The sequence below is a fragment of the Thermobia domestica genome, chromosome 3, assembly GCF_964235325.1.
Source record: "Thermobia domestica chromosome 3, izTheDome1.hap1.1, whole genome shotgun sequence".
In the NCBI taxonomy this organism is placed as follows: Eukaryota; Metazoa; Arthropoda; class Insecta; order Zygentoma; family Lepismatidae; genus Thermobia; species Thermobia domestica.
Window position 1 is genome coordinate 8,470,223 of NC_137456.1, and position 16,845 is coordinate 8,487,067.

Sequence of the window (16,845 nt, forward strand, 5' to 3'; positions counted from 1 at the left end):
CATCTTTAGCCTAAAGGGCATTATTGGGGGACGTTAAACTTCAAAAAAAAAAAATAATTTTATTTGTGCGTGAGGAATTGGCATGTCTGCTTTTATCTTCGCACATTGAATATCATTTATGTAGGGCTGGGGCAGGGGCATCATTTGGGGAGGGCAGGGACAATTGCCCTCCTCCTCAGTTTCACACACACACACACATACATATATAACATGACATAAAATTTGTCGAAGAAATTTTTTAAGGTTTGAGGCTACAATGGTCCATATTCTGTATTAGTCTCCGCAATATTTGCCTATTGCAACGCAAAAAAAAAAAAAAAAAAAAAAAAAAAAGAAAAGAAAACAATCATAACTGGTATGACGATTACCTCAAACTAAAACGCTAATTTTGAGTTGAGTTGACGGAAACTGCAAGGTAACAAGGGGCTGTATCATTTGCATTTTGTTCTCATATTGGAAGTGGTTTTATATGACAATATTGCTTATAAGTAATTTCTTTTTAGATCAAAAGATCCAATATATTTCAGGAAAAAAGAAATGTAGGCCTTATATCTCGAGAACTACATATAGTGTTGTAGCCAAACCCGAACTATCACTTAACTCAGTATGATTTGCTTATTCCGTTAAAAAAAAAAAAAAAAAAAAAACGAAAACAACTTAGAAACCCTGATCTAAAAAATCAAATATATTTCTTTCAATCAAAAATTTTCTTGTACGTCCCATATCTGGAGAACTACATATAATGTAGAAAGACCTGAACTATCACTTAACTCAGTATAATGCGCTTATTCCGAAAAAAAATACGAAAACGTGAATTAGGGATCGTTCAAAAATTTTGTGGCCCTTGATCCAAAAGCTAATTGTTGGCCGAGATCCAGTGGCGTAGCAATAGGGTAGGCAGGGTAGGCATTGCCTACGGACGCACGGCATTTCGGTATATTAGGGGCGCCCCAGGTTAACAAAAGAGAAGCACATTATACAAACGGAGCCTCAATGTTTCGCGGTCTTCATTTCCGAACATGGCAAGAATAAAAATTCTTGATCACTTCGCTAGAAGTTTATTACATTTGCGTATCAAATTATTGGCATTACTGTAAACTCGTCGAGGTTATAGGATTATATGATTAAGAAACAGGGCCTAAAATTCAACGAAATCACAGCTCCACACTGGTAAAAATGTTATATAGTATAGAAAAACTAGATTAGTCAGCATTTGTTTTGACATATAATCAGTGTTCTGTCCAGTACATCATGTTTACCTGCGACCCAAAAAAAATATTATTATTATTATTATTATTATGTAGGAAAATTTTGGCATATTTAATTATATTGTATTAAACCATAAAATACAGGAAACAAACTAGTAAGAAAAATAATCACACTGGAAGAAAAAAAGTAACTTTTTCTTACATAAGAATTTCACTGTCATTTTTCCGTGATCATCACGCTGTCTTAGTGTGTTTTCTGCTGAGGCAAATACACCGTTGTACCAGGGCTGTTCCTTTGACTTCCTACCAACTTCAAAACGCCTTTACTTTCTGGCCAGCCATTTCATAACAGCAGGGGTTGGGCTAAAATCTTCCAACGGATCCATATTTATATTAACGTGAAGGTAATTTTTCACAGTAGTGGGAGCCAAAGAGAGTCTGTTATCTGTTTTCAATATATTGTAGTCACTTATAAGTCTTTCAACATCGGAAGAAGATGGTTTCGAAGCAACAACTCGGGCTAGACTTGTTGACAGAGCATGAAATGACTGATTTCCACAGATTTTCATGAGAGGGCTTTTTGCGTCCAGACCTTTCAACATACTGCACAATGATGCATCTCTATATTGCATTACGAACTGCAGAAGATCTGTATCAAGACAAATAACTTTGTGGCGACTTAGGAATGGGTTTTCAGATTTGACAGGTATTATACTGTTTGTGATTGTATGTTGTACAGTCAAAACTTCATATTTTTAACTGTTCATCATATAGATTTTAGTAATTTTGCACTTATTGTGTTTTTGCACTCACATTGACATATGTTGTTTCCAGCCTGTAAAAACACAGTAAGTGGCATTTCTTTAAGTAAAACCATTAAAAAGCACGTAACAATATTTAACAACACTAGTAAACTCAACATGGGCCTATAAATTTAAAAAAGAAATGAAATATATAAAAATGGGTTCATAAAAGCTATACGGGGGGTCTAGTCTACAGCATTCTACTTACTCCCCATTATCACTGTAGCATACACAAAACGATGGAAAGTAATGACGAAGAAACAGAAACAGATGTTAAGTTTCTTATGTTAGTAGGCGTACCTATTTTCAGGGATCCCTCCACGTGGTGCGTCGTTTTCCGCACTTAACATCGCCAGGACGCCGCCCCGCACCTTACCCGCACTTAAAATTTCCGCGTTAATATGTGAAAAGAATAAAAATACTCCGAGTTGGTGAAGTACTTCTCCACTGACAAGACCGTGTACTCTTTTCCACAACATGCCCAACTTGACTCAAATTTACTGTGTTATAGGCTACTGCCTTCTGTACCTGATCATACTGCTAACTGTGAGCGCGATTTCTCAAAACCGGGTAATATTTAATCAGTAGTGGGTGCCCATACTAAGAAATTCCTGGAGGGATCCCTGTATAATTTTACTGAGGGTTTGAATTCCAACGTTCCATATAAAAATAAATAGACCTAATGTCCAACGCCCAGCAACATGGAAAATTGAATACCCTATGCTGCTTGTAGGCACAAAGTACCGGTAAATCAACTAGATGAGAACCATGTGTCAGGTGTCGTGTCTGCAAGCAGGAACATTGGCTTACTTTTTGTTTCTTTATTTCCTTCCTATGTTCCATTTTCGTTATTGTTTCTATAGTAATGAAATTACTTTATCGAAGACAACAATGCGTCGTCACCAAACAGCGAACACTGATCTACAGACAAAAGAATTAACCCGGGCCGGCTAGCGAGATTTTTTCCCATGCAACTTACGAACGGATAATATTTCCTGTGTTATGATTGGTTGTTGAGAGTCTACGGTGCTTCGGCTAAATTTTTGGCGGTTATTGATGTATGTTATCACTGGTAGTACATATTTCTATAACGGATTCAAAGGATCGTGTAATTTTTATCTACAAGACAACATATTTCATTATATCGGAAAAGTGTAATGTCCTATTGAAACAACAGATAAACGTGCAGTTAGTTGTATATTTTAAAACCATATGAATACAACCGAAAACGTTTGACAACTAAATATAGTTCAAAAGTTCCTTAACCTCAAAATTGGCACTGGATTCCCTGATATCTAGGAGACACCTATACGTATTAACTCTGGCTTAATGTCATATACTAGCAGTTATATGGAATTGAGTAACCCATTGCATAATGAATGTATTGACTCAGTAAGACTTAGTTTGACACACTAAACGCGTTTAAATACATAATCCGAGAAAAGTAAGGTACTCACATTAATACCACTCCACACTTTAAGAATTATAGTTCCACACTCCTTTTTATGTACTATACAGTGTGTTTGAAAAAGAACCCCCTAGTTTTAATGTGACCTAGAATCTGTACAAAGAGACATACACTATTCTAGTTTGTGGTGTTTGATTCATCAACTCTCCAAGTTTGGCTGAGCCAGTTCCGGAAAATCAATTATACACAGTCCTGTTGGATGGTACTTCATCCGTTGTCAAATGAAGTTACTCAATGCATTGTTTGGATGTTAAACCACATTTGAAATCATAAGAGGTCAGTGCCCGAAAGTGTCCACAAGAGATTTCAATTCCTCACACAAAACTACTTCTTCAAACTGTTGTGGAAAATAAATGAATGGACTTAATCAATCAACGATAATTTAAACATAGAAAGGTCTATCCTTTTAACTTTTATAACAGCACAACATTAGCACTACTATTAATAGTAGTTTGCGGACATTTTTCTAGCAGCCCTCACATTTAATTTAAAATCCTGTACTGTGAAATAATTTGCTTATCAGGAAAAAAATCGTTAGGGATAATAATCTCTTATGCCTACGTTTCTTCTGGATGACTTTCTCTGACACGACTCAGTTCATTTTATTCATATAGCACAAAAAGATGTTTTAACCTGAATGCATGGCACGATTAATTTGATTTCTAAACAAATCATAACGGAGGAGTTCTATCCGGACAATTTTCTCACAATATAGATAAATGTTTCATTATTTACTTGACAACATAGTATTACTCATTTGTCCTCAAAGGATACACAAAGTGTAGCTTATTCTTGCAGGGTGAGTGCTTTTTGGATGATTTCCATTTTTAAAAAATGTGGAATAAATAGGGAACTCTTCCCCCTAAAAATCCTATTTTTTTGTCCTGTGCATTCAAAAACTCGAGCACTGCTCGCACTTCACATGCGGCAGGAGCTGCAATAGGAACGTCCATCTTCAACCACTGCCACGACGCTACTGAGAGCCATACAGTAATGATACAAGAGGTTTCAACTGCTCTTCCCACTGAAACTGTGAGACTATGGCGCCGCCACTCAAGGAAGTTGGGTACTACGAACTACTAAAAGCAAGAACGAATCAAATCATTCAGAGCGCGTGAGTCTGATAGAATTAGCCAATGATACACTTAGCTACCTCCAGTAGCAGACGATGCAGTTAGTTACAACTCTAGCTGGTAGTGTCGCCGAATTACTTTCGTTGCATTATGGGAACAATTTGAATTTCCATTAGGAATATAGGGAGTGGTTCATCAGAATAATCAGTGCTGAGAGCATTAGGAAAGTTCCGCTGGCGGATAAGCCATGCCAGGAACTTACTCTCCCACGTGCATGGCATGGCTTCGCGCAACATACGGTTTTCTAGCTATGGGACGCGTGGGAAACTTATTTTCTGGATGCGCCTCGTATTATTGATCTAAACTCAAGGTCTTATGTATTCTAGTAGAAATTGAAGTTTGCATCACACTTGTGTATGGAACATAGGATTGTTTTTAAAATCTAACACTTAATACTTACTCTACAGATAAAAACTAAGTTTTATTCTGTAAAATTACATATTTAAAAAGCACAAAAAAATATATAGTGAAAATATATATTAAACACAAAGTATACAATATCACTTACAAAATACATAATTTTTATTTAATTTGAAAGACATTGTATTCAAGTAATATTACTGCTCAGCAGTTAGCCTATCATGTCGTCTTTTCACTTCACTAGAAGCTGGTAATCCTTATAACAATAAGATAAAAATATAAAGAATCTTATACCTTAAAAAATTCTAATCTTCTACTTGGTACTTTACCAAATAATCCCTTAGAAACAAGTTTTAATTTTTCATTTAATTAGAAATGAAAGATCCCTGCTAAATTCTACCCCAAACATGGCACTTCAGTACCACGGTGTTTCAAGAACACCAGAAAATTATTGAGTAGAGAAATTCTGGCACATATTTAGAATAACTATTAAACGAACACGAGCGACAGAAAAGTCACTTTTTGGGCCACAACCATAGGAATACACGTATCAAGAATACGTTGGACGTATCATAACAAGTCAAATGTATGAAAAACATGTATGTATACTCAAAAAATTATATATTCACAGCCCCATGTGCTTCTCAAGTTTTCATTTGATATTTCAAGCCATCTCATGGCTCGTCTCTAAAGAATAAAAGGTTGGTATATATAGAAATAAAATATACGAGGCACATTCGGAAAGTAACTTCCGATTAGTCAATGTGTATTTAGTGGGGAGAGCGCTACCATCTTTGCACAGACATGCGTGGTAGATCAGTCTGCCGCCAGCCGTGATAGAGTGAAGGATGTCTGATCACTAGTTCCACTTTTGTAGCGTCTCAAAATGTGTGCTGTAATAGAAAACTCTGCTAAGTGCGAAGTGGAGCTGTTATACTTTTTCTTACGGTAAAACAATAGTCGGCAGCAGATATTCATCGGAAACTTTGTGCCGTGTATGAACCAAGTGTGAACAAATATTCATAACGAAGAGAGGAGTGGCAGGCTGTCAATGGTCACTGATGAACATGTTCAGAAAGTTGACGGAAACATTCGTGAAAATTCGACGTTTCACAATCTCTGAGCTTTCCGACGAATTTCCATAAATTTACAGGACTGCTAGCTCAAGGCACAAGCGGGAGCTGGAAGATATTGTCACAGGCTGGCTCAATGCACAGGCGAGAGACTTTTATGCTGATAAAATTTCTAAGTTAGTGCAGAGATATGATAATTGCTTGAATGTTTATGGAAACTATGCTCAAAAATAGAGCAACGAAGTAATTTCAGATGTATATAATAAATTCACCTTATTTACTTTCGTGTTTCTTTTTTAACCAATCGGAGGTTACTTTCCGAATGGTCCTCGTAGATATAGGAAAGAAAAGTCACAAGAATACAATAAAACCATCCTATGAAAAGTGAATTTGTTCACAACATATATCTACAAATTCTTTCTGGTAGATGACAAATGTTTTGTTTCTAACAGAGATATGCATTCTTTCAGTGAAAGTCATGCAACTATAAAATGACTATCAGGTAGAACTTTCAAAAACAACAAGCAGCGATGAACACATGTATTTTTTGAGTACTTATAACAAGCTCAGAGCACAGTTGACATACAAGGGATTTATAATTAATATTTGAATAACTGGATTATATCTTTACGAAATAAACTTAATATATTTATGTACTTTATTTTTTATTATATATATATGTATATATTACTAGTAAAATATTTGCTTTTTGGTCAGCAACCATGATCTACAACTGCATGAAAAGGCCCTTGGCATTACAATTGTGAGTGTGATATACTGCAAATACTGATGGAATAATGTTACAAATCACGTGTCTATTTTTTAATTGGCATAATTTTAATTGGAATAAGATACATAATAAACGTGAAACAAACTTGGAAACCTGAAATTAACTTGATGACTTTTTTTAATATCGAGACGTGCCTCGTTTAAAATGTCAAATAAGGGACATAATGATACATACATACAGTGAATCCGTTCTATGTTGGTCACCATTGGTTACATTGAAAAGTGGCCAACTTACAGAAAATAGGTGTAATTGGTATATTTTTAGAATATGATTTCTAGTATTACTCGACTGTAAAATTTTAATAAGCAACGGCACGACAGCTACGTTTAAATAATGTATATACTGTAACCATAACAATATACATCGGAACTGATTAAAACAGTGATAAATATTTTCTATAGAAACCTTTTGAAAAATAGCGAATCAGTTGTTAATAACAAATTTATTCATAACGGTTCATTCTAGACATACTTCTTTTATTCTTTTTCGCACATATGCACATTCTAATTTTGTAGTTAACTACCTCTTGTTAAGGAGCTACAAGTGTTTCCCTCAAAAGTTGACAGGTCTTGAGAAAATCTTAAGAGAATTCATATCTCAAAATCTCCACTAGCTTTCGACAAACTGTCAGGTGCCAATACTTGGCAATTGAGATAGTTAGCTTTAACCTTGAAAATTTTCTGGAATTACTAAAGCTCCCCATTGATGAAAGGAACTGATGAAGCTAATGGTTTTACCAAAATAGACAGGGTAAACAAATACGTACAACCATTTCCTGTATTCCTGTACGTACCTTTCCTTATTCATATCCTCCTTCACAGCCCCTTTATCGGGGTAGTGTTCTGGTCATTGACCTCCAAGAACAAATCGTGGGAATCCACTTTTCTTTGTTTCCAGACACAAATACAGAACATCTGCCTCTCATATGGGAATACGAAAGAGTTCAGAAAAATAACAAAACAGTATTTTGCGTGGCCAAGATACGAAAGTAAATTTATCATCATCATAGGATAAACACTGCTTCATTGTGCCAACTTCCAAGATACACAAGTGGCCAACTTATAGAGTAACAAGTAACGAAAGTCTTATGGGAAAATGCAGCTTCAAGACGAACCAGATCAAGATGAGCAGGCAGCCAACTTGACAGGTTTTACTGTACTTTATCCATTGAACGAAGAAACACGTATTTACTCCATTTCCACACAAAAAGAACCAAATATACAAAAAGGACCAAATTTTTACTCGAAATAATTTACAGTAGGGACTGTACGTACGTAGAATTATGTCTGCAATAGCATTCAAAACTTGGTATCTTATCACTCTATTAAAAGAAAATTAAATGAAATTGCTACTATTACCTGAATTATTCTGTTGTATATTTTCTTATCGCTTTTTGCTCCTTTCCATTTAAAAGGCTTATTTATTTATGATGTTCCTAGTGATATTGCATTGCACTTACTTCTTTGTACATAGGCAGTAACGGTTAGGAATAAGACAAGATAATCGTGGTTCAACTGATTCAACTTTACCATTCCAAAATGATATTAATGACAAATTGTAATCCTTCGATTTAAACGTCAGGAGGGGGGAAAAATAGAACAGTTCTCGATACCTAGGCAGTATCATTGGTAATAATATGAAATGTGAACATGAAATAAAACCAAGAATAGGAATGGCGAAAGAAGCCTTTATGAGGAAGAAAAGTCTATTTTGTAGGACCTTTAATAAAGAGTTGAGAAAAAGACTTATAAAGTGCTTTGTGTAGAATGTTGTACTATATCAGTCAAAAACAAGGATATTAGGCAAAAATGACGAAAAACTACTGGAAGCTTTCGAAATGCGAGTGCGGAGAAGAATGGAGAGAGAGAGAGAGAGAGCGGGAAACGAGTGAGAGGGTGTTAGAAATAGTGAGGGAGAATAAAAAATTTTAAATATTATTAAGAAGAGAAAGAGAAACTGTTTGGGGCATTGGTTAAGGAGGAGCTGTATCACGAGGGATGTGCTACAGGGTATGATAGCAGGAAAAAGAGGGAGGGGACTAAGGAGACTACAATTAATGGACGATATCTAAACATAAAAATCGTACATGAAGACGAAGAGGTTAGCGGGAGACCGTGGAGCATGAATGCTTTTCAGTTGCAGCAAATAATCTGCCAATACTGGTAGAATACCTACGATGATGATGATGATTATGTTACAATGCTGTCTTCCATTAATTTCCTTTGTATTTCTGCAGCCGCTATGTCGGACAATGGAAAGGAGAAAGTTATGGTTTACGTATATGTTAAGATTCTTTTTTAAGTTAGTTTAGGTTTTACATTTACTACACTAGTGCAAGGAAGTGAATGCAACTTAGTCCCTTTTATTTCGCGCATTTTAAAGATGAACCATAGTGTCCCGGACTTCTGATGTTAAAATATAACATCTTTAATATAGATTGTATAAGCAGAAGCTTATAAACTACAGGGAATGTATTATTTAAACTATTCTGAACCTAAAAGGCGTTGTCATCCAGTCGTAGATCATTTAAAAACTAGCAGGTCTTCAGCCGATCTACAACTTCCTATGATGTAGATCTGACAACTTGAAGGCATTCTTTGCTACAGACTAACTTCTCTCCCTCAACAGCAAACTTCCCACCCAGTAGATTCTTCTTACAGACGACGCAACAGAAACAAGTTTCCACTGCATGCCAACTGAAGTCTTTCCATCCAATTCGTTGTTCTTGTGGCTCTATGTACCTGTTACAAGTCTTACATATCTGAAAAGAAGAATTTTAGCATGTATTTACAACTGTAGAGTATTATTTTACGACGTAAAGACCGCTGAAGAATTCAGAAGACAAATAAAAAGCTTCAAAGTAATTGAAATGCAATGTATTAACTAACGACATTTTACAATATTATTGTTTTTCTAATCTCTCAAAAAGTATCAAAAAGTGACGATCATCCAGAAAATAAAGACTATTTAGTTATTTAAAAAAAAACAATTCTGCTACATACCAAGCTTCTTTTACTTCTCTACACAATCACTACCATTTAGACATTTGTCGTATCTATTCACAGCTTTAGAATTCCCATAGTAAGACTATTCATGGCTTTGGATTAATTGTTTTAACAAAAGAGACACTGACCAAAGCTTAATACTTTACTTTATTTTAAATTATAATTTGTTACTGTCCGATCCGAAACAGTAACAAATTATAATTTAAAATAAAGTAAAGTATTAAGCTTTGGTCAGTGTCTCTTTTGTTAAAAGAATTCCCATATTATAGTATTCTAAAGCAGTTCATTAAGCCAAGTGATCACTGTATTCTCCAACTCCTTTAGAAAGAATTCCTCGCCTCCTGTTTTGGATGGCTCACCGTATGTTTCTTAAAGTCTCACAATAACGACTCGCCTTTTTGTTATGAAATCCACCAAAAAAACACCTTTACAATCCCAACAGAAGGCTGCCATGACCTTTCGTATTGAGAAGGTCTGTTCGAATTTTCTTGGTTTTTCGGCTGATGCGGGATGATGCCACTCAGATGATTGGCGCTTCCTCTCTGGAGTGATTGTGAGACACTCAGGTCTTGAAATGAAAATCAAATAAAATCTTTGAGTTTTACGTCCCACGGTTATCCTGGTTAGGCTAAAGGAGACGGTGATGATGAGAAATGGATGAAATGGTGGAACAAAGAAAATGGGAAGAAACGGGAGAGCCCCGAGAAAGCCCACGCATACGGTGTTTATCCACCACAAAGTTCACTTGGAGCGAGCTTGGATTGAACCAAGGACGCCATGAACCAAAAGTGAACGTTCTACCACTCAGCTACCGCGGCCCGCGACACTCAAATCTTACCACCAGTTACAATCCGATCAAGAAAGGCGTATTCACCTGTGTGATCTTTTGTTTGAATGCAGTGAGCACCTGGTTTAATAAACTGGCGGAAGAAAAGTATAACATGAGAATTCTCAAGCTCGTGAACAGATACAACAAGTGTTTAAATTAAGGTGATTATGAAGAGAAATGATGGAAGCTTCTGGTATGTTACAGAATTGTTTCTCCAATATCGTGCTTTTCCTTTTGTGTAACTAGACTGTCTATTTTCTGAATGACCCTCGTACAATATCCTGTGCAGTGAAATAAAATGAGATTTCTACTATTACGCCTTTGAGTTAAAGCAGATGGGTGATTAAAGAAAGTAAACTGCTAGAAATTGGCATAATCTGGAATCGAACCTGAGATCCTCACTCTAAAGGTGAGCAATCTACCAATGAACCACTGTGCCCGCCTCATGTCCCTTCAGAGTTCATACTTAAATTCTAGTATTGTTTTCCCTGAACTCCAGTGACCCAAGAATGATATTATTTACGGTTAGGATTTAGCAAAAATAATTTTTTAATTGGCTCCAGTATCCCCATAGCCATTCAACAGTCTCCTCTTTATTTTTTTTTCATACAGTGTCAGGTTACTTTCTTATTGTAAATACTTATTTTGAGTCAATTTCCTATATTTGGAATATAATAAAAGACTAGTACCAAACAATAACTTTACGCTAATGATATTTGTAATACCTAAGCATTTTAAATATATTTAGACATAAAACAAGTCAAAATATACAGGGTGCGGCAGAGAATCGGGCGATTTTAAAAACGTTATTACGAGAAAATAATGAGATTTATTTGAGTCTAACAAGTTGGAATAAAAACTAGTCATGAAAGCATTTATTTATTTGTGAATTTAAATCACCGAACGGAAAGCAGTGTTGCACAGTTAAAAACACACACACAAAATAGTATTGCATACCACAAAAGAAAATTATCACCTTATTATTATTAAGTTAGAGTTTTCTTGAATCTGTATGTCAATCCCAGAACTGAAACGATGCATTCACGAAGAAGTTCCGAAAATTCCTTTAGATATGCTGACAAGATTAATGAGTAACCTTTGCAAGAGGGTTAATGAATGTGTACAGCAGAATAGCGGTCACCTGCAAAATGTCATCTCTGGGCAGTTACGTTTCCAGTGGAACATTATTATTATTATTATTATTTATTTATTTATTTATTTATTTTATTTTGTGCCACACTGTTTTCTGTTTGGTGACAAACTCACAAAAAACTAAATGCTTTCATGTCTTCCAACTTGTTACACCCATATATATTCCATCATTTTCCCCTCATAATGTTTTATAAAATCGCTCGTTTCACTGGCGCATCCTGTATACCACAATTTGGTCTATTTCTTTGACCATCCACGTTTTCTTCTGTAATGTTTGATTATTGATTTAACTTGTTCTCTTTTTTTCTTTCAAAGTTTGACGTTTTTAACACCTTTCGGCGCTTCTTAAGCTTTTCGTTTCTTCCTAAAGATGATTTTCTTTTCTAATTTTTTTTTTTTTATTCTCTCTTAATTCTTTAAGGTGGTCCTTATATCTTTCGTAGGTAGCTAGTACAAGAAGAAAGCAAAAGTATTCTTTGAAATTAGCAATTTTTCTGATTTTTGGTATTTTTGAAGCATTTCTCTGACTTTTACGGACTCATTTTGATTTTCATGACTTTCAAGGTGAGTACGAATTCCATCTTTGCAATTCTCATTACCAGGAATTACGTGGTTGGAAGAAACTTTCAGGTTGAAAATTCATTTTACGAAACAAAACATTACATACAGGGTGGCTCATGAAATGTGCTATCATTTGTTTTGTTCATTATACATGTAATATTACAGATGGAATATTGAAAACCCGTATTCGTACACTTTTGTTTCTGGAAAATCTGGTGGATGTCACGAGAAGTTAGTATCGGACATTTACTTGGCACACAACAGTAGCTTTTAAGATGGCGCATAAAAACAGATCAAGTGTTGAACAAAAGGTGAAAGTTGTACTTTCTTCCAGAAACTAAGAGTTTTATAGCGACAAAAAGACGTTTTCGTCTTGGCAACAGGTCCCCCATTACAAACTCAATGGTTCATGCAAGACGGAGCCAGCCCACACACTGGAAATGTTGTTCTTGATTACCTGTATGACATGTTTGATAGGCGGGTAATGTCATTGGTTTCTTGAGGGTTACCAAGGTGGGAGACAATGGCCCCGCATAGCACTGACATTAATCCATGTGATTTTTTTCTTGTGGGGCTACTTGAAAGATAATATCTTCGCAAGGAAGCCTGAAAGTGCAGCTCAACTCACGGCTCTCATCATGCAGTTGTGTCGTCTAATTTCGGAAGACTTGTGCACGAAGGTTGTGACAAAAGTAAAGGTTCGCTTGCAAGAGGCTGTGAAACAAAGTGGTGATCACATTGAACATGTAATACATTGAGCTAAATTTCCATGCTCATACAATTAATTCTGCACTAATTTTGTAATGTTTTGATAATAAATACATGTTTAATGAACAAAATAAATGCTATGACATTTCGTGCGCCACGCTGTATGATTACAGCTTTAAATGGAATCCGAATCACATGAATTCTTGCCGGGAATCGAACCCTAGTATCCCGGACCAACAGTGAAACGCTCATTTACTTCATCAGATATTTACGTATCATTATTGGTCTCTCGTCATATAGCGTCAATGTTGAAAAAAAGCAGTGAAATTAGATACAAAATACGGTAACTTAATACAGGATATTCAGTAAATAAGCAACAGTGATATAATCGTATTGACATGCGAATATAGAAAGTAGTTCAGGACCAACCTTTCCATACTTCTTCTGATAACAATTTAAACAATGAGGTTGGTCGTCCACTGGAATGTACTTCATTCCTCCCAAAGGGATGTCACACTCGAAACAGCAAAAATGTCTCCAATGGTAAGCTTGGCCCTCTGCTGCAGTGTACTCTTTCACAAATATTAACTAAAAATATGAAAAAGATAATATTAGTTTCATAGCAGAAATACCTACAAATTCTATACAAATTACCTCAAAGTACAATATCATAGCTCTCCTTGTTATTACAAGATTGATAATGGGTTAAGAAGAAGAAAAGCTTTTAGTTGAGTGATTTCATCATTATTTGTGGCTTTGTGGATCTTTTAACTAAGAAATCGTATATTTTTGAATCCAAGAAGACCCCGTATCTTTTTTAACAAAAAAAAAAAAAAAAACAAAAAGAAAGAAAAAAAAGAAAAAGAAAACCAACAAATCATCTACAGTGCACAGCAGATTATTTTCAGAACATGGCAATGAAACTACAATAAAAATCACATCTGATAGATCTTCCTTTGTCTTCGTCACTAGAAGAGTCTACTGAGTGTTCATTATCACTGTCAGTCATTGTGATCTTGGATTTCTTCCCACAGATTATATATCCGCTCCCCGGTTGTCCCCGACTATACAAAGCATTTTACGGAAAAATCCATTTTAATATATTTTTATGCTCTAGAAAAAAAAAAAAAAAAAAACTTTCTGTATGCTGGTGAACACTGATGAGAAACAAATTTCCTTCAATTGTCGTAACCCACACAACAAAGTATTCTTTCATTTCAATTTTATTTTCATAGCACCAGGTGTGACCAAGACAGACAGGCACCAGTCCACAGCCGACATCATTAATTATCACAGTTTATTTGAACTAAAACACTCATATATATATTGTGTTTATAAATAGCGAGTTTTGGGACATTTTCATTTAGTTAGTTAGCAACATTTTTACATGCTTGAGAAACTAAAATCAGCAATTCCCTCATGAAACGTAGTGTTCCAATAAGAGAATCAATGTTGCTAGAACTAGGTATTTTACTTAGAGCATAGTTTCTGTATGTTTGTATGTAAAAAAAATTACGTTTGCTTATCCTGAGTATATGAACGAACTACCGTCAATACTTCAGGATTTTCCTTGCTGAAAGAACACCGCAACAGCAACCCCAAAAAACTACGTTCTTAACGAACAGTGCGCATTTACATTAAGAAGAAGGTTACCCTCCTCTGTAGAATATTGTGTACGCCGCAAAATGAATACTAAAATGGACTTAATACTATATTATAGATCATCAAGAATCCATATCTATAATGACATCGTCGCTACGAAGTAATTCGTTGGAGCTGTTACTCCACCTTTTTCCCCCTCTTCAAATAGTGCAAATAGCGCGGAAAAATGTAACGATGAAAATGTAAAAGTTTATAAGTGGACCACTGTTCAGTCCTAACTTGTTTATTTAAATTGTTTAGTTTTGTTTAAAGATGTTTGTTCAATGTAACTTGTTACCTGTAGAAGAAGAAGAAGCAAGGTATAGTTGCTTGTTGAAACTGTGCATAGCAGCAGTGTGTGTGTGTGAGTGAGCGCGTAGCCTATAGCTGCAACATCGTAGTGTTCAATGTGCATTTTATTTTAACTCGGGAATTGTAAGAAATATTAAAAATATTATTAAACCGAATTATTACAGAACGAACCAGCGTTTGTGTGATACAGTCCATCATAAAGATTTGGTCCTCCGACCCAGATGTTAATACGTGTTTATGTGTTTTATGTGACCTACGTGCTAAGAGTTGTGTGTTAACAAGAAAGAAAAAACTGTGTGGGCGACAATGGAAGCTTACAATTCCCGAAAGCGTGTTTTAAAAGGAAAGGTCACTCGTGCTGAAAACTGCATAAACAATATCACAGAACAGGAAGATATTAGTGTAGTTCAAATCTACAAAAACAGAGTGAGTGAACTGTCACGTGAAACAAATGAGCTTTTGTTACTAGCCAGTAACTTGTGTGCCGAAGAAGAAATTTATTTGGTGCAAGAAGAAGAGCTTGCTGCTATTGAAGATCGACTTACAAAGCTTAACGTGAAATTAGTGGAAGTGCAGGGTAAATTATCTCACGCTTCTTCTAGTGATGTGAATAATCAAAAAAACACAACAGAAATTCGACTTCCAAAATTGCAGTTGCCATGCTTTAGCGGGAACTTAAATGATTGGCTTTCGTTTCGTGATTTGTTTATCGCAGCAGTGCATAATAATGAAAAATTGACGGGTGCACAAAAACTTCAGTACTTAAAAACTAGTCTGCAAGGTGAAGCAGCAACACTTATTCAATCTATACAAATAACTGACGATAACTATAAAGAAGCTTGGGACCTGTTAAATTGAAGGTATCAAAATAAACGTGAATTAGTCACGTCTATCTTGCGGCGGTTTGTAAGTCAAGGTCAAGTGCAGCAAGAATCAGCTGGCGCGTTACGTCGGTTGTTGGATACAAGTGTTGAGTGTGTGCGATCGTTATCAGTGTTGGACATAAAAGTAAACGAATGGGATCCTTTGCTTATATTTCATATAAGAGAGAAGCTAGCCAGTGAAACAAAAAGACAGTGGGAACTTTCATTGTCAGACAGTGAACTACCAACATTCGACCAATTGGTGAAATTCATAGATCATAGGTGTCGCGCATTAGCAAGTAGCACTTTAAATGTAAAATCAACACCACCCAGTGAGCCAAACAAGAGTAATAAAAAATCAACAATAGCGCATCATGCTTCAGCTCAATTTTCGTGTTGCCAGTGCAAAAGCAAAAATCATCCTTTGCATAAATGTGATGACTTTCTTTCGCTGTCAGTTGACGAACGTCATTCCTTAGTGAAAAACAAAGCATTGTGATTTAATTGTTTACAATCTAATCATAAACTATCCAGTTGCAAATCAGCATCGTGTCGTAAGTGTGGCAAACGTCATCATACTTTACTTCATTTTCCAAATAAACAGAACTCAGGTGTTTCAGTGGGGACTCATTTTTCAAGTGAAACTAATGTGCAACATGCAGTGTTATTACAAACTGCAGTAGTGATGGTGAAGGATTCATATGGTAATTTACAACCTGTGAGAGCCTTGTTAGATTCAGCCAGTGAAAAAAGCTTCGTGTCAGAAAACTGCATACAACGACTCGGTTTACAAAAACAACCGGTTTATGTACATGTTTCGGGACTGAGTTCCAGTAATGTTGCTCGGGCAAAAGGTGTTGTTAATATTGTGTTTACATCAAGTTATGATGTTAAATCAGAATTTTCTATAGAAGCGTTAGTGTTGCCAAAGGTAACAGG

At 35.6% G+C, this 16,845-nt stretch overlaps 1 protein-coding gene across 4 annotated transcripts in view; it reads right to left on the minus strand.

Annotated features, from left to right (window-relative positions):
* Window positions 1-7,148: 7,148 nt before the first annotated feature.
* The window catches only part of LOC145682392 (testin-like), a 59,347-nt gene continuing 49,650 nt past the window's right edge, over window positions 7,149-16,845 (minus strand). For all 4 annotated transcript variants that reach the window (XM_081753993.1, XM_081753995.1, XM_081753994.1 and 1 more), the window contains 2 exons: window positions 13,520-13,678; window positions 7,149-9,596 (listed from right to left, as the gene is read on the minus strand). In XM_081753993.1, coding sequence (XP_081610119.1) covers window positions 9,399-9,596; window positions 13,520-13,678 — 357 coding nt within the window. In that variant the 3' untranslated portion in view covers window positions 7,149-9,398. The remainder of the gene's footprint in view (window positions 9,597-13,519; window positions 13,679-16,845) is intronic.